This window comes from Erinaceus europaeus, chromosome 2 (genome assembly GCF_950295315.1).
Source record: "Erinaceus europaeus chromosome 2, mEriEur2.1, whole genome shotgun sequence".
Classification (NCBI taxonomy): Eukaryota; Metazoa; Chordata; class Mammalia; order Eulipotyphla; family Erinaceidae; genus Erinaceus; species Erinaceus europaeus.
The window spans coordinates 124,766,214-124,787,250 of record NC_080163.1 but is presented as its reverse complement, the minus strand read 5'-3'; the positions used below and the strand labels follow the sequence as shown (position 1 = coordinate 124,787,250).

The following is a 21,037-nucleotide window of genomic DNA, read 5'->3' as shown; positions in this document are numbered from 1 at the left end:
ATGAACTCCTTTGGCCCTTTGGATGCTATTATATTTATAATATTACATTTCTCAAGTTGAGTGGTGGGTGTGTAAGTGCTCATGTTGTTATTGTTCCAGGAAAGCATATCATATGTCTCAGGATGTATATATATTAAAATAAAAGCTACTGTATAGGTCAGTGAATACCAGGTCAATATAGCCTGTTTGGTTTGAGGTTTCTGTATGGAAGACTACTGTATTGAGGCCTGGGGACATCTCGAGTTCTTGAATCAGAGCTACCACTGTTAGCATGGATCAAAAGCACCATGCCCCAGTCACTCTCCTCATTGTGATGACCCTATCTCTCTGTGTCTGTGGTCTTCCTAGTTCCTCACATACCTGTTTTCACGGGAGAACAGCATTTGGGATGAGAAGTACGATGTGGTGGACATGCAGGATATGAATAACCCTTTGTCTCATTATTGGATCTCCTCATCACATAACACGTGAGTTTTGTCCTCTTTCTGCATAGATCTGGTAGAAAAAGGACTGCTGTCACTGGAATAAACAGAAGTTTCTGGAATGCTAAGGAAGCAACCCCCCTCCTTCCTTGCTGGTATTCTAATAATCTTTGTATGACCCTAAAAAAAGCACTTTGGCAGAATAGTTTTGGGTATCTTGTTATAGCTATAGCAAAACAGTTGAATGAGCTAATATTTACAAAGCATCTACTAGTACCAGGCCCTCAGCTTTCTGGTTTCTGGGAATATAGCAGTGATGGGGCAGAGTAGTCCTGTTTTCATGAGATTGGAAGGCACTGGCTATCTCTGTGTCTCGATGGTAAGCAAGAGTTGGTGAGCAAAGTCATGGGGTTCCTGTGTGGTGATGGGAATTGAACCCAAGGCCTTACACACAGTAAAGTGTGCCCTCTACCCACTGAACCATCTCCTGACTCTGAAGAAAAACTCTTAAAATAGGGTTGGGGGGAAAATAAAGGGGAGGTCAGTATATCAGAAGAAGTATTTTATGTGATTTTTTGGAGATACAGCCTAATAAACTCCACTAGTAGTTGTTGGGCACAAGTTCTGTGTTGAACCTGGAGCCCTGAGATTAAAATGTTATGCTGTGTCCTTGCCCTGTTTTAGACTTTGGGCCTAGTGGGCCACTGTGGCTGGATGGGTGGGGGTGTTAATTTCACAGCTTCTGTTAACCTCATGCCTGATGCCATTTGACCGAACCCTCCTGTGTCTCTGTCCTGTGTCTGGCCAGGACACAGTCATCATTTGCTTTCTGAGCCTATGGGGTTAGTAATGGGCATGTGTCTGCCCCAGATAAAAACAGTGGATCTTTCTGGAATGAAGAATTTGGGGCTCTAGTGGTTTGGTTGGATAAGTCCAAGGATTCCTGAGGTGCAGACCTGCTCCAAATGGCACTGCCCCCTCTCCCATAGGTACCTCACAGGTGACCAGCTGCGGAGCGAGTCCTCCACAGAGGCTTACATCCGCTGTCTGCGCATGGGCTGCCGTTGCATTGAGTGTGAGTAGTTTTTCAAAGTGCTTGGGTTCCAGTCATGCTGTCAACATTTAGGAGCTGTAGTTCCTTCAGACTGTTGCCTCACTTATGCTTGCTCTCCCCTTACTCAATGTAAAGAAAATGTGGAAAAAAACAAAACAAAACAAAACATAATTCAGTGTGAAACCCTCAGCTCCTGTTACCTCTGGAGGCTAGAAATACAGGGAGATGTTCACTATCCATGTAATCTGTTTCTCAGTCAATATTTTACCAGAAGCCTTTTGAAAATAAATTTTTCATTACTCTGTATTATTTCCACTTGTAGAAAAATCAGGTGAAGGTTTAAACAAGTGGACTCAGAGTAGAAAACCTATTATAAATGTCATTTTAAAAGAGAAATGGTGAAATTAGTTCCTTCTGGACAAATGCATTGCATTACAAAGCTTCCTTTTTATTAAATGAGCTAAAACTTTCTGTAATCTCACAGATGCCACATGTCCTCATGTTGGTGTTCCCTGAGGGGGCCTATTGGGTCTGAGCCCCATGTCCTGGGAGCCAGGTCTAACAGGACCCTTAGTTGAGCGGCATTTTCCCCCATCAGTGGAGAGTGACAGACGGGTGTGGGGTCTGATTTTCCCTGACAGTGGACTGCTGGGATGGCCCCGACGGGAAGCCCATTATCTATCATGGCTGGACGCGCACCACCAAGATCAAGTTTGATGACGTTGTCCAGGCCATCAAGGACCATGCCTTTGTCACCTCAAGGTTGGTTGACTAATTTTTGAGTGAGACTCCTCTTAGGAGAAATCAGGGTTGGGTGGACACAAGCATTCACATAAGTCAGCCTGAGCAACATCTTGGTCAGTTACTGCCATCAAGCCTTTGATCAAGTGTTGGTGCCCACTATAGGCCAGGAGGACTGACTTCTCCCTGATAGAGCCTGGAGAAGGCAGGTCTTGAGAAAACTTTGGGATGTGAAGTGAGCTCTGCTTCTCCTTGCTGAACTGGCTTAGCCTTTCTGCTAGACAGACACAAATAGGGTCCCTGGTGCCTCTGGCAGGTAGGCACACATGAGTTCTTGCCCTCTTGCAAACCACCCAACCCCTGTTGTCCACAGCTTTCCCGTGATCCTGTCCATCGAGGAACACTGTGGTGTAGAGCAGCAGCGCCACATGGCTAGGGTGTTCAAGGAGGTGCTTGGTGACCTGCTATTGATGAAGCCCACAGAGGCCAGTGCCGACCAGCTTCCCTCTCCCAGCCAGCTGCGGGAGAAAATCATCATCAAGGTAGAAGAGAGCCTTTGTGTTTTAACTTGCTATCCTTACTGCTGCCATGATGTGAGTGGGGTTATTCAACCTCTATGGGCCTCTGTGTCCTGACTGGACTGAGAGGGAGTGATGAGAGAAATCCCAGTTATTCATGTGTTGTGAGCATAATGTGGAAGAACATATGTGAGCTTTCAGAAGAGTGCCCAGTCCTTAGCAGGTGCCATGTAATATTTACTCATGTTTTTTTGTTTTTTGGCAAACTTTCCTCCTGCCCCTCTTTGCCGGGCTAGCTTCATTGGAGAGAGAGATGAGGAACTCTTCGCAGCGTGGTAATACAATTCTTTATTGATGTGGAAGCCCCAGAGTTGGTTTTGAGCACAGCAGGTTTAGGCCACATGGAGCTAGCAAAATGGCCGCCTCCTGCTATGTATGCCAGCCCTTCTCCAGGTCTTCTCCAGGTCGGGACTCGGAAGAGAAAGAGAGTGAAACCAGGAACAGCAGCGGGCTTTATAGGGTAAAAATGGAAGTGGCAAGTCAGGAACGGGATTGGCTAGGAAAGGGGGTGGAGAAAACAAGGCACTCTGGGAAGGTAGAAAGCTGGCCAGATTAATGTATCCTGCAGGCATGGGTGGGAATCTTTCAGGCAAAACAATGATTATGTAAATAGGCCATAGTATCAAGCAATGCAGGGGAGCTGGCGTAATGCCCAACATCTCCCCCTTTCTTTTTATCTAATGGCCATAATATCAGTAATGCAGGGAGCTTTGTGAAGCAGGGAGTCTGATAGGCCAAGGCACACCTTTTGGGTTGCTACTTTCCCTCCTTGCTCAACCTTTCAGTGGAGAGAGACTAATAGGATTGACACACTCCTCAGGCTCAATCCCTGCCAAACTCAACCACATCCTCACAATTTCCCGACATCTCCCTCTTATTATTTACCTAATGGCCATAGTTAAATGGGTCAATGTCTATAAAAGACTCCATCTCTGACAGATGAATAGTAGTGTAAGAGTGAACAGAAACCTGTTGGGCAGAAACCTAAATGATACTGTACAGGCGTTTTTTAAAAGAAATAGAATAAGACAAGGAGTGATAAGTAAGAGTAGCAAGGGACAACATGAGACTGAAGAGAGGCCTGGTAGGCAGAGAGGGGCTGCCTGATGGGCAGAAAGGGGGTGCTGCCTGATAGGTGGAGGAGTGGGGGCCTGATAGGCCGAGGGGCAAGAGGGTTGATCTGGTGTTACAGAGTCCCAAGACAGCTGGCTGCAAAGTCCATGGACTGCTACAGTCAGTCCTCAAGAAGTCCAGCAGTGTAAAGGGAGTGTCCAAAGGTGTACCAACAAGTTAGATAGAAGCATCAGTCCAATACCAATGACCAGGGGAAGAAATGACACACGTCTATCTCGATGGGGGAGGACAGCCACTGGAACTTGATTCTCTGTAGAGAGTGAGCTGGAACCGCCAAAAGGTGATATGTGAAGCAGAAGCAAGAAGGGCAGACAGCGATGGGCGAGAGAAAGGCAGTAAGAAAGTTCTGTCCTTGGAGTCTGTGAATCAGGTTCTTCAGATTGTGTCAGGTCACATCATGGGTTTCAGGGGGGGGCGCTGTAGTCGTGCCATCTAGTGGGCGATGTCAGAGTGTGCAGGGGTCCAGATGATTTTCCGGAGGTTCCTGTGAAAGAAACACAAACAAATCTGCTTCCTGTGGTTAGCAGGGCATCTGGTTCGAATTTTTATATATATTAAAAGAGGTTTAATGTAGTTAGTGCATTAGCCAACTGAATATTGGGGGATGTATCCCCCTTTTTTCTTTACTTAATTGGGCCTAGGTGTTTGGCGGGCCTTCTCAACAACCGTTTGTCTTTGGGGGTTGTAAGGGGTGTCTGTGGCATGGGTGATGTTATAAAGGAAAAAAAGTCTTTAAATTGTTGGCTGAAAAAGGCAGGCCTATAGTGGCAAAATGAGATACACCAGTTAAGTGTAGAAAAATATGTGAATGTTGTTGTTAATTTGCATAAGTTGTATATGGGGGAACTTCTTATATAGTTTAATATCTTACCATATGAGCAGATGCTTCTTCATGTGAAGGCTTTAACATAGTTGTAGTCAATTACTTGTGAAGAAAAAAACTTTTAACAAGTTAGAAGTTTACTATAATTGATAACTCGATGATTATAATTGGTTTAAGTATCTTTATAATTTTGTTTAAAGGTCATCTTATGTGACCTTGTGTAGCAGTCTCTGTACAGCAGGATCTTCAGACCAAATTTAATTAAGATATATTGACTTTTAACTATTTTTTACTTTGGACTTAAAAAATTCAGGCTACTTAGAGAGTTAACACATGTTAGTGACAATGTTTTTTATTTATTTTTATTTATTTTAGAACATAGTATCAAGCAATGCAGGGGAGCTGGTGTAATGCCCAACACCTCTTAACTCTATCCCTACAAAAAACTGGGTGATCCAGTGACCCAGGGTCTGTGCTTGCCTCTGGGGGTCCCCAGTCTCTTGTGGGAGCTAGACCAGGAGTGGAAAACTGAACCCAAAGACTACATTCTGGGGGAACAGTTGGAGAGGCATGCCCAGTGCTGATCAAAATGAGTTCTAAATGGACTAAGGGCCATGAAGAGGTTGTCATTTGGGTATTTGTGTTATTAGGATAAAGAGGCTAAGCATACAGTGGCTTAAAGTATCTACAAGTTTAATTTCTTTTATTTGCAAAATATTTTATTTATTCTAATGAGAGAGAGTGGGAGAGAAAGGATGAGGAAGGGGAGGGACACACTAGAGCACTGCTTAGCTCTGGCTTATGGTGGTGCTAGGGATTGAACCTGGCACCTTGGAACTTTGGGATGAAGGTCTTTTGACCTAACATCTTCATCGTTCAATCCTCTGTGACCTACAGCCTCCAACACCCTTTATAGGAAGGAAAATAAGATGGTATACTGTGAAGGCAGGTGGGAGCAATGACTGGAAATGGAAAGAAATGTGTGTCTGAGAATCACCAAGAGGGGCCAGGCCACAGGTTCTGCTATATAACTGTTCTATTCTGCTATATAACTGTTATATTCCTAGCCCCCCTGTGAGCTTATTTCTTCTTCACCTGAAGGAAAATATTCTAGAAGCATTGAGCCCCAGTGTTATCTAAGGACCCAGGACCCTCTCATCTTACACTGCAGTCTCCCAGAGAAAGGGGTTTTTCAAATAGGGTTTTCCTCAGGCCCCCAAAGAATCCACAGATTACATTTGGTCTGTGTGTAAATGGATTGTAATCTTTGATGGGAAACATGTTTCCTCTATTTTCATTAACTTGTAAGTAAAGCTTAATATTTCTTTCCATAAAGCTTAGCAAAAGACCACTTGGGGCTTTGTTATTAGGTATTTTCCTATTATATTTAGAGTTGTTATAAGCATTTTGAAATAATGTTGTGCTTGTCACTCTGTGAAATTATAGTGGTTATTAAAACCTCTGCCTCTTGATCTTATAGAATATGTTAAAGAGGCACATCTAGTATATTATAAATATTGTATTTAATAGCTTAATAGTTGTGCTTCAGTATAATTAGTTTCTCTTGTATGTTTACACACTGTAAGCATTTTTCTGAGAAAGGGGTTCTTTGTCTTCCCCAGACTTCAGAGGGAACCTGGCACAGGTGGGATGGTGGCTTTGTCTGAGTGGGGCCATTGTCGTCTTGTGGGGTCAGTGCTGGGTTTCAGGCATATATGGGATCCAGCTGATAGGAAGGAGACCATGAGGGGGTCAAAGAAATGTAGGGGGATCAGGGGAACTATTCCTGGTGAGGCAGAAACTGTCAGGTGTTTGAGCAGGCCTATTCTGCTTGGTGCCCATCTACAAGGAAACCAGGAAGGCAGTCTGTGGTTAGAAACACTGGGGAAGAGTATGGTTTACAATCTGCAGTTCCTGTTTATTAGACAGTGAGGGGGTGCCCTCCTGGGTTGGGAGAACACCCATCAAGGTGTGGTGGTGCAAACATCTGGTTCATTTCCTTGGTTGTCACTGGACCAGCAAGATCAGTGGGGACAGTCCCTGCATGTTAGGAGGCCATGGTCAGGTAGGGAGGCAAACGTTTGCGTCCACAGAAGCACCTACATGGGGATTGAGAAGGCAGTTTTGACAGAGGCCTGTGCAGTAGGGAGGGCATTGGCATCCTCGGGTAGAGCCCTGAGCACATTTGGAAAATTTTTCTGAAATCTTGGGCAATGTTTATGGAGACATCAGGGAAGCTTTTAGAATGGGAAAGTAGGAAACAGTGCAGGGAGCTGTGCTATGGGGATCCCTAACAGTGTGGAGCCATTGCCTCACCTAATGCAGAGCACTTACGATCTGCTCATCACTGTAACAGCACAGGATGTTTAACAGGGTGCAGAAAGTCCCTGACCTTCTGGAGCTGGTTTTTGGCTGGGAAGGCAGAAGAACCACAGGCAAAAGTGTGAATAAGAATTCTTGGAGATGGAGGGGAGGTGGGCTCTTTTCAGAGTAAGCAATATCAAAAGCTGCTTGGAGGCTATATCTCTGGGTACACAGATGGATGAATAAGAGGAATAGTAGGCAGAGAACAGATGGTACAGAGGTCTTGAGGTGCCAGCTGATGCAGGTAAAAGCTTTCTGGCTTTCCTGAACCTGGGTCTCCAGGGAAACAATTAGTATGCCTCTCTCCCCATAGCACAAGAAACTGGGCCCCAGAGGTGACGTGGATGTCAACATGGAAGACAAGAAAGAGGAGCACAAGCAGCAGGGTGAACTATACATGTGGGACTCAATCGACCAGGTGGGTCTTCCCATATCCTTTTTTAGAGCCTTGTCTGTTACCCAGGCTGCCTTGGAGCCTGGAGGACCTCCCTACCTCACTCCTGCTTTGATCCCAGCACACTTATCACTGTGATGAAAGCTAGTTTTTCTTATAGTCTTATTTTGAAATAATTTATATTCAGTAGATTATATATTCACACACACATACATAGTACAGAGTTTCCATACAGTCTTTAACAAGCTTCCTTAAATATTAGCATGCTGTGTAACTAGAATATAACATGCTGTGTAACTGGAATATAACATTGTGTAACTAGAATATAACATTGGAGCAATACTGCTAATTTATGAACATTATTACAGTATCATCAATCTGTCCACTAATGACTTTTGGGGGGTTAGTGATCCATTACAGGTTGTAAGAGTACATTTTGTTGTCTTAATGAGTCCTTCAATTGGGGACAATTCCCATTGGAGGCCTATGTCACTCCTCATGTTCCTTAACCTAACATGAAAGTCCATTTGAGTATCTTTCTTTCCTTCTTTCCTTCCTTCCTTCCTTCCTTCCTTCCTTCCTTCCTTCCTTCCTTCCTTCCTTCCTTCCTTCCTTCCTTCCTTCCTTTTCCCTGGTGGTTCCAGGGTTTTATGCATGCATGCATGTCCCTTGGCTCCTAGGCCAATTTTCTTTTTGAGACAGAGAGAGGCACTAAAACACCAGAGTTCCAGCTTAAGTGTGGCATTCCTATGCCAGGACTTGAACCCAGGCTGTGCACGTGACAAGGTACATGCCCTATTATGTGAGCTATCTCCCAGTCCTCCAATGAGTATTGTTTTTATGTGTCTATTATATATCTTAGAAATAATCACTAAAAGCAACCTCATGGATAGTGATATGTTACATTGTTACTCTCAGGATTAAAAAAAATGGATGAGAGAGGATTCTCAGTGGTAAAGTGCATAGGTGAAATCCTGGGTTTAATCCTTAGTACAGCATAAGAAATAGAATTTGAAAAAAAAAATTGGGGGCTAGGCAGTGGCACACCTGATAGTACAAAGCACAGGAACCGGGTTTAAGCCCCCTGCTTCCCACCTGTAGGGGAATGCTTCACAAGTGGTGAAGCAGGGATATAGGTGTCAGTCTTTCTCTCTCCCTATCTCTCTCTCTCTCTCTTCCCCTTCTCTTTTATTTCTCTCTGTCCTACCCAATCAAATACAAAAAGGTGGCTACCAGGAGTGGTGAGTTCATAATGCCTGTACCGAGCCCCAGTGATAACACTGGAGGCAATAAATAAATAAATCTAAGACTTAAATAAAGTAAAATAAAATGTTAAATTATAGCTAAATGGGGAAAAAACGATCTTAACAGACTGGCTAAAGAGTCCTATAAATCTTAAAAAGTGGATAAATTAGAAGAAAAAAAAGACAATCAAGGACATACACACTAATCCCATCATTCATAAAATGGGTGTGATTAAATATATGCAACAGAAATTAGATGAGACATCAATTTAAAAAAATTCAGGAGCCAGGAGGTGATGCACCCTGTTAAGCACACATATTATCATGTTCAAGGCCAGGTTTGTGTCCCTGCTGCCCATCTGTAGAGGAGGAGCTTGACAAGCAGTGAAGCAGGGCCACGGGTTTTTCTCTTCTTCCTCTGTGTTTTCCCCCTCCCATCTCAATTTCTGTCCTATTAAAGAAAAATAAATAAATAAAAGGAAAATAGCTACCAGGAGTGATGAATTGCTTGTGTAGGCACTGAGCCCCAGTGAAAACCCTGGTGTAAAAAAAAAAATCTTAAAAAGTACATATAAAGAAGCAAAAAATAAAAAATTATTTTTGAAATGTATCTTAAGGATCTCAGAGTCTGTGATACCTCTATAGATGTTTATGATTCTGTGATTGAAGTCTGGGGTATGTTGGGGTCATATGTGAGTTGGTAGGACAGAGATGTTAGGGGTGAACTAAAGCCATTTTCACTTTCCAGAAATGGACTCGACACTACTGTGCCATTGCTGATGCTAAGCTGTCCTTCAGTGATGACATAGAACAGACAGTGGAGGAGGAGCTGCCCCAGGTGGGTGACCTGCACTGTTCACCTGGTCACAGAACAGCATCAGCCCTGAGGAGCTGCTCTCTGGGTACCAAGCCCTGTATGGCTCTGTAATTGGGCTTCTGGTCATTTTGGGTTCTCTTTCTTGAGGGACATTTCTAGGGCTTTATGGTGCTCAGACTTCCCATGGATTGTGTTTTGTGGGTCTCTGGACCCCCATATCTGAGGACTCCTGGAGATTAACACAGATGGGAGGTGGTGATCAGAAGAGTAAGTGGACATTGTCACCCCAGATTCTTGGGGATGAAGACCAAGTGGTACTAGCCTCTTTCTGTTATCATCTGGGGGATCAGTCCAATGAGGCTTGGGTAGAAGGTCTGGTCCAGGCTTTCAGACATGCTTCCTCTCTTTGTGACCCAGGATACGCCTCCCACAGAACTGCATTTTGGGGAAAAGTGGTTCCACAAAAAGGTGGAGAAGAGGACAAGTGCCGAGAAGCTGCTGCAAGAATACTGTGCTGAGACTGGGGGCAAGGATGGGACCTTCTTGGTGCGGGAAAGCGAGACCTTCCCCAATGATTATACCCTGTCCTTCTGGTAATGTCTATCTACTGGGCAAACCCACCTGCCCCCTCCCCTAACCCCCCCCCCCCCATAGCTGATTGGATGGGAGGCCCTGAGATGAGTGACTGAGCTCATATCAGACTTGGGCAGGTCTGAACCAGAACCTCAGTTATTTATTTATTTATTTTTTGCCTCCAGGGTTATCGCTGGGGCTCAGTGCTACACTATAAATCCACTGCTCCTAGAGGCCATTTTTTTCATTTTGTTGCCATTGTTGTTATTGTGTTGGATAGGACAGAGAGAAATTGAGAAAGGAGGGAAAGACAGAGGGGGAGGAAAGATAGACTCCTGCAAACCTGCTTCACTGCTTGTAAAGTGACTCTCCTGCAGGTGGGAAGCTGGGGGCTTGAACCCCAGGATTCTTGCTATGGTCCTTGTGCTTCACACCATGTGCACTTAACCTGCTATGCTACTGCCCAGCCCCCAGAACCACAGATTTTATTTAGTGTAAGCTGTTGGTAGGGTGGATTGAGGGTGAGTGCCCCACCATGATTTAATGGTTGGTATTAGTGCTATTTTAATGTAATATTAAAAGATCTAAAGTTATGCATAAAATCCATGATGAACAAAATATTGAACTTTTAAAATAAAGATAGGCTCTGACTCTTCACTTAAAACACTGCGGTCTAAATAGTCTCTACCAGTCCTGATACTGGGGTTGGTAATGTGACCTTGGAAAGTTCACTTAACTTCCTGGAATCTCCAAGTCTTCCTCTCTAAAATAGAACTTGCTAATTCATTCACTCTTTTTACTGGTTCATTGTCTTATTCATTCATGCATTCATTCAGTAAATGACGTTTATTGGGTGCCTGATCTTTGGGAGTAAGCATACTGCTTTAGCTGTGAACAGCCAGGGTCCTTTTTCCATGTAGATGAGAGCCAAGTAGGGGAGCTGGACAATGAAACAGGTACTCATGCAAATTATGGTCACTCAATAATGCAAATTACTTTTGTTTATGCAAATTATCTCTACCCACTTAGCAAATTACTCACATAATTATAATTGCAAAAAGTTCAATGAGGGAGGTTGGGCAGTGGCATGGGTTAAGTGCACGTGGCACAAAGCGCAAGGACTGGCATAAGGATCCCTGTTTGAGCCCCCGGTTCCCCACCTGCAGGGAGGTTGCTTCATAAGTGGTGAAACAGGTCTTCAGGTTCCTATCTTTCTCTCTCCCTCTCTGTCTTAGCTCCTCTTGATTTCTCTCTGTCCTATCCAACAACAACATTAATGGCAACAATATAACAAAGGCAACAAAATGGGAAAAAATGGCTTCTAAGAGCAGTGGATTCGTAGTGCAGGCACCAAGTCCCAGCAATAACCCTGGAGGCAAATAACTAACTAAATAACTAACTAACTAAATAAAAAAGTGCAATGATAAAAATGTAAGATCTTATGAAAGTCTGTAAGAAATATAATAAGTTAATATTGAAGGAAAGGAAGTAGTAAGGGAAGGCTCCTTGAAAGAAATGGCATTTAAATTGAGACCTAAAAGAGATAAATGAGAACGTGCAAACATGATGCTTACTATGTGCCAGGAGTATTTTGTATATGATGTTCAATCCTTAGAATACTGCCACTGGGTCAAGGGTGTTTATTAGGATATCAGACTCCAAGAAGATAGATCATTGATTAATTACAGTTGGCTTATAAGTGGCAGAGTTGGGATTTGAATCCAGGCTTTCTGGTTCTGGAGGAGTTACACAAGTTCAGAGGAGCCATGGGTAGAGGAAATAGGTAGGAAGCTCTGGAATCCAGGCAAAAGGAGCAGCCTGTTCTTTATAAAACCCTGGGCCTGTCTGAGAGCAGAGGGGGATATGCAGTGGCCATCCCTGGGAACCCTAGCTTACATATTTTCTCATAACCAGGTGCAGCCAGAGTAGCCTTGGTCCTCAGCGTGGTGTCCCTCTCTCCACAGGCGCTCAGGCCGGGTTCAGCACTGCCGGATCCGCTCTACCATGGAAGGCGGGACCATGAAGTACTACCTGACTGACAACCTCATGTTCACCAGCATCTACGACCTTATCCAGCACTACCGAGAAGCGCATCTGCGCTGTGCCGAGTTCGAGCTCCGGCTCACCGACCCCGTGCCCAACCCTAACCCCCATGAGTCAAAGCCGTACGTGAGCTGTGCACAGCCAGTTGATTGCAGTACTTGGTGGGGGTGCAGACACTATATTGACTGTAATCACCAGTCAGAAAAACCAACCCCAGGAATATCTAAATTCATATGAGCCCCTCAACTGGGGCCATGTCAGCCTCTTACAATTTCCTAGGCTGGCTGAATTCTAGATACTTAGTCCCATTCACACTCTCTTCACTTCTTTCCCCCTCTCTTCCTTCCACTGAAGGACTCTGATCATTGGTCTTAGCAGTTAATTTTTCCCCTCCCCTCCTCTTCTCTCCCCTCCTCTATCCTCTCTTCTTTTCTTGATAGAACCAAAAGAAACTGGGGGGGGGGGGGGAGACAAGGGCTGGGGCAGTGGTGCACCTGGTTGAACTCACACATTATAGTGTGCAAGGGCCTGGGTTTAAGCCCTCCAGTCTATCACTAAGCTACATACTGGCCCACAGCTATAATAATTTTTTACTTATTTACATTCTTGTGAATTATCTTCTTTGTTTCAGTTTCCCCTCACTCCTCTCTCAATGCTGGTTAAGGAATCAAGGGCCTGTGCCTTTGGGCCTTGAGCCACTTTGTTGACCCCATCTTCTAAAATTCCATATTTCTTTAAAGAGAGAGATGAGGATGAGTTAGACACCAGAGCACTGCTCCACCATCTGAGCAGCTCCCTAAGTGTTGTGTGTGGTGCTCCTGTATACTGCCAGGGATTAAACCCAGGAACTGAGGGATAATAAATCATGTGTTCTATCCTGTGAGCCACCTCTTAGGTCATGGTTTTCTTCTAAAATGGGTTATTTCACATCTTTAGAAATAATCAAGAAGGAACACCAGCACCACTACCACCACCACCCCACCCTGGCCTCAGCATTCTGTTCCCTATGTTTTCCACCTTAGATATACTGAGACTCACAGTGACGGCCATCTTCCCACAGGTGGGAAAGGGCTCGTTGGTTTAGTTTCTTGTGCTCTGAGCAGACTCATAGCATGACTGTTTCATCAAGTTCCTTCTCAATGGTCTGCCTAAAATTGCCATATTCAGAGATTAGTTGGATAGAAAAACACTATTTTATGATGATCCTCTCATTTCCTATTTCCCTCACCCTGTGCTGCAGGTGGTACTATGATGGACTGAGCCGTGGAGAAGCCGAGGACATGCTGATGAGGGTCCCCCGGGATGGGGCCTTCCTGATCCGGAAGCGGGAGGGCACTGACTCCTATGCCATCACATTTAGGTAAGTGCACAGTCAGCTGTGGATGCACTAGGAAGGGCCAGTGTGGAGAACAGAGTGGAGGCTGAACTCCTAGCCCTCTCTCTGGAGGTTCAGCAGTGATGGTACAGCAACTTGTTACATGCTTTCAGAGTGCCAGACACTGGTCTGTGACCTTTAGAGCAACACGTTTCACATAATCTCATTTCATCTTCCATCAACTTAATGGGGTCAGTATGAGTGTGATACTGATTCTTAGAGGTAGAAACATCATTGCAAGACTGGCCAGCTCCTCATGGGGCACGAGCGCTTCCACACTACGATCATCATCTCCGGCATTATGCTATTCCACTGCAGAATACTGTGCCCCAGTATGGTTCTGTAGCCCCCATGTCCACTTGGTCGATTCCAAATTATATTCCTCCATGAGGATAATTTCTGGAACCATCCGTTCCACCCCGGTTCCATGGCTGCCAGTTCTTAGCAACATCGCCCCGCCAGATATTCTTCGGGATGCGGCATCATCTAAGTTCATTTCCCATGTCTACGCTCGACCGGACCTGCCAATATACGCGGATATCTTCGCCCACCCTGTCCAACGCTTGACGTCTCATCACCCAATCTGGTCCCCTACGCCTACACTGAACTTCTCTGTTCCAGTCTCTTGGAAACAGAGTTGGCAGTCAGCTGAGGTAAAGAACAAACACCTCATCACAGACCCCTGCAAGCGTCAACCCGGCTTTGACCTAGCACGTTATGATTGGGCCCTCCTCAATCGCTATCGAACAGGCCATGGCTGGTGCGCCGCTATGTTCCATCGCTGGGGAGCCAGAGATGACCTGAACTGCCCCTGCGGCTACAGACAGACTATGACCCACGTAGTCAACGACTGCCACCTCTCCAGATTCAAAGGAGGTCTCGAAACTTTACATCAGGCTCAACCTGACGCTGTTGACTGGCTACGGAAGAAGGGCAAACGCTAGAAGAAGAAGAGGTAGAAATCCTCTAAAACCTGCAGATAGTGAGGGATGAGACTGGTTTGCATTCACCAGTCCTGATGAAGGATGAAGTAGATCTGATTGGACTGGGTGGTAGCGCAGCAGGTTAAGTACACATGGCAAGAATTAGATCTGACTTCTTCCCTTCTACACCAGCCACACAGGAACACTGTAGACCAACTGTCTTTCAAGCTGAGATTTTCTTATTTTTCCCCAAGACCCCTGATTGCTCCAGTTTCTTTCAATGAGCATGGTATAGGGGGTATTTTAGAATCAGTTTGTCATACTGTCTTTCCATCTTTCCAGCTCCTGGGTTTCCTCAAGTTTTCTTTATTTTATATGGGGAATGAAACAAGGACATCACACACATGTGATATCACATAGAAAATTTTCTTTTAAAAATTTTTAAAAAAATTTATTTATATTTATTTGATATAAATAGCCAGAAATCAAGAGAAGGGGGATATAGAGAGGGAGAGATACAGAGAGATACCTGCAGCCTACCCCACTGTTTGTGATAGGACAGAAGAGAGAAATTGAGAGAGGAGAAGATAGGGAGAGAGAGAAAGACACCTACAGAACTGCTTCACCACTCATGAAGCATCTGCCCATGCAGGTGGGGAGCAAGGGGGCTTGAACCAGGATCCTTGCACAGGTCCTTGCACTATGTACTATGTGCACTAAACTGGGTATGCTACTGTCCAGCCCACCCTCCCTGCATTTTCTCAGTGGTAGTAACAGAATGCTGGCCACCATGTACTGAATTCCTGTGTTCCAGTTGGGTTGAGGCCTGTCCTGGTCTAGTCCTTCATTATAACTTAAGAGGCACAGGCCCAGCTAAATCAAGTTAGGAAACAGATGCCCAGAGAGGTCAGGTAACCTGCCTGGAGCTACATGGCCTGTCCAAGCTGAGTCACAGACTGACCACTCCCCAAAAGCTTGTATTCTTCACTGTGGGATATTAAGCACGAGGAATATTAGTGATGTTCCTGACCTTGTGCCCACTGTGTGCCTGAGGGGGCCCTTAGTCATTGTGAACCTGGTCCTGGATATGTACACATTTTCCAGTCCCCTGTGGTTGAGTGTGGTGCCCTTGGTTGAGAAGTGCTCCCTTGGGCAGGGGAGTTGGACATGTAGCATCTTGCTATAATATCATGTAATAAGGACCATGGCTATTAAGGGGACTAAGGGGGAGGGGCACAAGCAAAAGGGAGGCAGATCTGCAACCTACCTTCCTTTCTCTCTCTCTCTCTCTCTCTCTCTCTCTCTCTCTCTCTCTTTCTTTCTTATTGCCACCAGGGTTATTGCTGGGGCTTGGTGTTGACACTCTGAGTTCAGTGCTCCTGATGGCCATTTTTTATTTTTGTTTTTCTTTCTATTTTTATTTTATAGGACAGAGAGAAACTAGGGGGAGATGGAGAGGGAGAGAGGGGCAGGACACCTGCAGACCTACTTCACCACTCATGAAGTGTCCCCCCTGCAGGTGGGGAGCAGGATCTTGAACCCAGGTCCTTGTGCTTGGTATCATGTGGACTCAACCAGGTGCACCACCGCCTGGCTCGTCTTATAAAATTCTACAATAAAGGGCCAGTGTGAGCTTCTGTTTGCAGGGGAAAAAATGAAGTTTGTGTATAGATGGGGTTAGTGGGAGGTAGTCAACATCTTGGCAAAACTCCTAAGGACCTCAGGCTGTGGTATCTACTCTTGATTATTTTTTTAAAAGGATTTATTTATTTATTCATAAGAGAGAGAGCACCAGAGCATTATTTGGACACATGCATTGGTGGGAATTGAACTTGGAGTTTAGTGCTGAAAGTTGAGTGTTTTATCCACCTCTTGGGCCTCTCCACTCATAACTCTTTTCCTCCCTGGGAAGTTCATTTAAACTCAGCTGTATTTAACAGATATCTCAGACAACATGGCTCAGGGATTACCATGGGTGAATTCACAGACTTTGGTCCTCTTGTTCACCATGTGACAGGAGTTGCAAATTTCAGTTCTGTGCATGAAGAAACTGAAGCACAGAGAGGGTGCCTGCAGAATGAGCTGGAATAGAATCTTGATTCTTTCCTCCTCACCCCTGCCCATTCTATGTACTTAGGGAGAGATAGGCAGAGAGAAGAGAGCAAACAGATAACTTTTCACCATCCTGGCCTTACCTTGCTGCTATCTGTCAGGCTAGTGTCGCGTGCACGAGAGAGATGACTCAGGAACTAAGCTCGTAACGGCAAAGCAATACAAATCTTTATTCATTCAAACACCCCAGAGTCGGGCGGTAGCACACCTGGTTAAGCCACGTGGCGCAAACCGCAATGGTGGCGTCAGCCTCCTGGTCTGCACGCCTGCCCTCCCCCAGGTCGGGACATGGAAGAGACAAGACAGAAATGGAAGTGGCTTGACAATACCATACATGGTTAGGAAAGGGGTGGAGAAAGGCAAAGGGTGCTGGGAATGGTATGGACCTCCCCAGCCACTGTTGCTAGGGGTTCAACTGGTAGGATTAGCAATACCCTGTGGGGAATTAGGAAGGAGACCTTTAGTCATTTGTAAGACAAAGCAGAAGATTGATATGTAGATAATAAAAGGATGAGCCATAGTATCAGGGAATGTAGGGTGGAGCAGGCTTAATGTTTTTTAAGGAATGCCAGGCTCCAGCGGGAAGATGAAGGATGTTTTTGTCAGAGAGGGAAGACTTACATGGCCACCAACCTTTTGAAGTTCATGTGTCGCCCCTTTTGCTCAACCCCTCCGTAGAGAGAGACACTTACCAGGACGGACTCACCTCTCAGGTTAAGCCCTGCCAGGCTCCACCACATCCTCACAACCTCCCTACAGATATCCATGGTGCTCTCATGTGGTGCTGGGGACTGAATTCAGGGCCTCACACATGGTGAATTATCCCCAGAAATAAGCTTTTAACTTCAATACCCCCCCCCAAACTTCTTGCCTCCGGGTCATTTTGTAAAAAGTTTGAAATGAATTTTTAATCCTATCAATATTACCTAAATATATTCTCCTTATAAAAAATTAAGGCATTGTAGTAAAGGTTCAGCCCTGTAGATCCTTCTCACCTCAATCACTTTACCTGAGCAAGAGCACAATTTTCTAACTGGTTTATCTTTCTAGACTTAAAATACAGTACACACACACACACACCTACCTACACCCGAGGGGGAAAAATTTGTGTGGGTTTTCTGTTCCATTTTAAAAAAACACAAATGGGATTCTACTATAGTTATATTCTGCAGATTACTATGCTACTCAGTGGAATTTATTAAAAAATACATTGAATAAAATGTCACTGCAAATAAACTGCTGAAGAATCTTTTAGCATTTGTTTTTACGGAATTTTTTTTAAAATAGTGGCTTAGCAGATTGTGTTTTTAAACAATAAAATGTTACTAAAGTAGATAGTAACTATGCCTTGAGGCAGTTTTAAAAACTTTCTTGGCTGTAAAATTAGGTTCAAAACTTATTTTTCCAAATGTTTCTATTCTTACCGATAGAAAGTAATAAGATAGTCTGCTCTAGTTTGGGTTTTTCTCCTCCTGTTTCAGATGAGTAAGGGTTTTTGTGTCTTTTTTTAAATTATCATTTTAATTATCAAGTGATAAATGCCTTTATCACTTCAGGTTGGCCTTTTCAGATAGAGTAAAAAACAGAGAGAGATGCCATAGCATTAAAGATTTTTTGAATATATGGTCAAGTTTGAACCTGGATCTCACACATGGCGAAGTAGACACACATCTCAATTGAGCTGTTTTACTGGCATTGAGGAATTTTTTTGTAAAATTGTGCTAGTTAGATTGCTAAAGGCTAGATTTAGAGATTTGAGCACCAAGTCCCATCATTCTAGAACAGAGACAGGCAGACATTATTTGTAAAGAGCCAGAAACAAAATACTTTAGGCCCCAAAAGCCATGCAGTCCCTGTTGCAAGGGCTCAGGCCTGCCATTATAGAGTGAAATCAGTCACAGGTAGTATGTGTGTTCCAGTAAAACTTTATTCAGCAAACAAATGGTCAGACTCACTGTGCATGTGGGCTACAATGTACTGGTTTTGATCTATTATGTTCCTGAAATTAAACTCTGTAGTTAGAAGAAGAGGTGAAGAGCAAGAAGGACTGACATTTGACTGCCTCAGCATGTCTTCTGAGGGTACTGGTTCTTCTATATAGGAAGTCCTCACTTAACATTGCAACAGACTCTCAGAAATTGCAACTTGAGAGAAACCATGTGTAAAAGGATAAGTTCTGTCAATCCATTTGTGGTCTTTAAAACACCTTTGAAATAAAGACCTCAGATACGTCTAACATAAAACTTTTGTTTGTATTTCCTCTGTCACTGGTTCACTGGTCCATTGATTTTTCAGCTTGTTTACTCTAACTCAGGGTTGCAGGGTTCCTGGAACCTCTCTCAAAAACTCAGGCCCCAAGGTGGGACTTACCCTGAGCAGGACACCTTTACCCCAGAGGACACATCACACCCACCAACACACTGACTGAGACAGCTGAGGTACACCAGTGAACATCACATGCACATATTTGTGATGTAGGAAGAAAATGGAATTCCTAGAGAAAAATCTGTGTCATGAGAGTGTGTAAACTCTACATACAATGACCCTGACAGGAAATTCATTGCTAATTTAAAAAAATATGTATTTATTTTTAATAAGAGAGATACAGAGAGATAAAGAGTAGGGAGAGACTGACTGACCAGAGCACTGCTCTGCTCTAGTTTATGGTGGTGCTGGGGATTGAACCTAGGACCTTAGAGCCTCAGGTATGAAAGTCTTTTACATAACCATTATGCTGTCTCCCAAGCCTCACTGCTGATTTTTTTTTTTTGTCAGTGTTTACTCAATGTTATAAAGAAAGGATGTTGAATGAAATGATGTGATTCTAGCATTGGCTGTTTTGTGAAGACTTGCATCACATAATCCAGAGGAGGAGGGTCTCACCCTCTTTGTTTCTGTAGTCTTCTAAGGGGGTAGATAATTCAGTGGGGCTAGTGTAGCAAATGTTTGGCCAGCAAGAACCTTGGCAGTCACCCCTTGTATTTTCCCTGTCCAGAGCCAAGGGCAAGGTGAAGCACTGCCGTATCAACCGGGATAACCGGCTCTTTGTGCTGGGTACCTCTGCCTACTTCGAGAGCCTGGTGGAGCTCGTCAGCTACTATGAGAAGCATGCACTCTACCGGAAGATGAAGCTGCGCTACCCTGTGACTCCCGAGCTCCTGGAGCGTTACAATATGGTAAGTAACTGGTCTTTCACCTGTCCAGTACTTGTTGACTGAGCACTTGCGACACATCTGGTACTACATATGAAGATGCAAAATTGAATTTGGTGGATAGAGATGCAGCCCTCATATTGCTTACAGTCTTGCAAGATGGACCGTAGCTAAGTACAAGGGTATGTGTCAGATGGTGGCTGAGTAGATATAGAACAACAGTGAAGAGGATGCAACTCTCAGAAGGGGTTCCCGGGAGATCTCACTGAGCAGGAGACACTTAAGCACACACAAGCATATTAACATCTGAGTGAGCTCACTGTGTGAGGGAGGTGAGAACAGCATGTGCAAAGGTTCTGCAGTGAGAATGGCCCAGAGAAGAAGCTTTGTGGCTGGAGCTGAACCAGCTGGGCTAGAGGAAGAACTTAGTAAGGATGAGGATGAAGACATGGCTTCTCCACTGAAGCAGTAGAGGGGTTGTGAGTGGAGAACTGAGTGCTATGAATTAGTTACTAGAAGATTATTAATTTTTTTTTCTAGAATAGTGCTTGAGAATGAACTGAGAGTCCCACACATTCAATAATAATGTGAATTCAAGAATAAAGCTGAGCCACCTCCCTGGATTTGTATTTTTTTTAAAGATTATTTTTCATGATGAGTGAGAGTAAGACAGAGGAAGAGACTGGACCATACCTTTGCTCTGGCATATACTATGCCAGTCACCAAATCTGTAAAATTAAGCATAAAAATATTTTCCCCTAAAGATTTTTTATATTTCTTACATATGACAGAAAATCCCCTCACACACACACTCTGGCCCATGCAGTGCTGTTGCTCAAACGGGACCTCAGGCATGCAAGTCTGATGCTCATCAGTTATTTTCTAACTATAAACATAAAATATTGTGTTTTTTTTTGTTTGTTTGTTTTTTTGTTTTTGCCCTGAGCCATCTCCCTGGTCCCCCAGCCCATTAATCTGTTGAAAGAGATAAAAATGAGTGAGAAAGAAACACAGCTTCACCATCCATCCTAGGAGCTGGTAGGACAAGGTACAGAATCTGTCCTGGGAGATTAAGGTTATGGGAGAATGACATACTGTCCTGTGATGGGGTTACAGTGAAGAGAATCAAACTAGATGGCACCATGGGGTGGTGCCATCAGATTGGAGTGGGGGAGGCCAGAGAAGGCTTCCTGAAGAGGGCAGAAGTGTGAGGCAGCACCTAGGACATGGAGCAATGCTATCAATCAACCATGAGGAGCTGGGAAGGATTCTGGTTCCACATGCAGGG

At 44.3% G+C, this 21,037-nt stretch overlaps 1 protein-coding gene across 2 annotated transcripts in view; it reads left to right on the top strand.

Moving 5' to 3' along the window:
- Positions 1-21,037, top strand: part of PLCG2 (phospholipase C gamma 2) — a 175,783-nt gene that overhangs the window by 105,991 nt on the left and 48,755 nt on the right. For both annotated transcript variants that reach the window (XM_007516620.3, XM_060185114.1), the window contains exons 11-20: positions 349-467; positions 1,412-1,497; positions 2,118-2,238; positions 2,591-2,759; positions 7,430-7,534; positions 9,503-9,592; positions 9,989-10,164; positions 12,109-12,309; positions 13,428-13,547; positions 19,593-19,773. In XM_007516620.3, the coding sequence (XP_007516682.1) occupies positions 349-467; positions 1,412-1,497; positions 2,118-2,238; positions 2,591-2,759; positions 7,430-7,534; positions 9,503-9,592; positions 9,989-10,164; positions 12,109-12,309; positions 13,428-13,547; positions 19,593-19,773 (1,368 nt within the window). The remainder of the gene's footprint in view (positions 1-348; positions 468-1,411; positions 1,498-2,117; positions 2,239-2,590; positions 2,760-7,429; positions 7,535-9,502; positions 9,593-9,988; positions 10,165-12,108; positions 12,310-13,427; positions 13,548-19,592; positions 19,774-21,037) is intronic.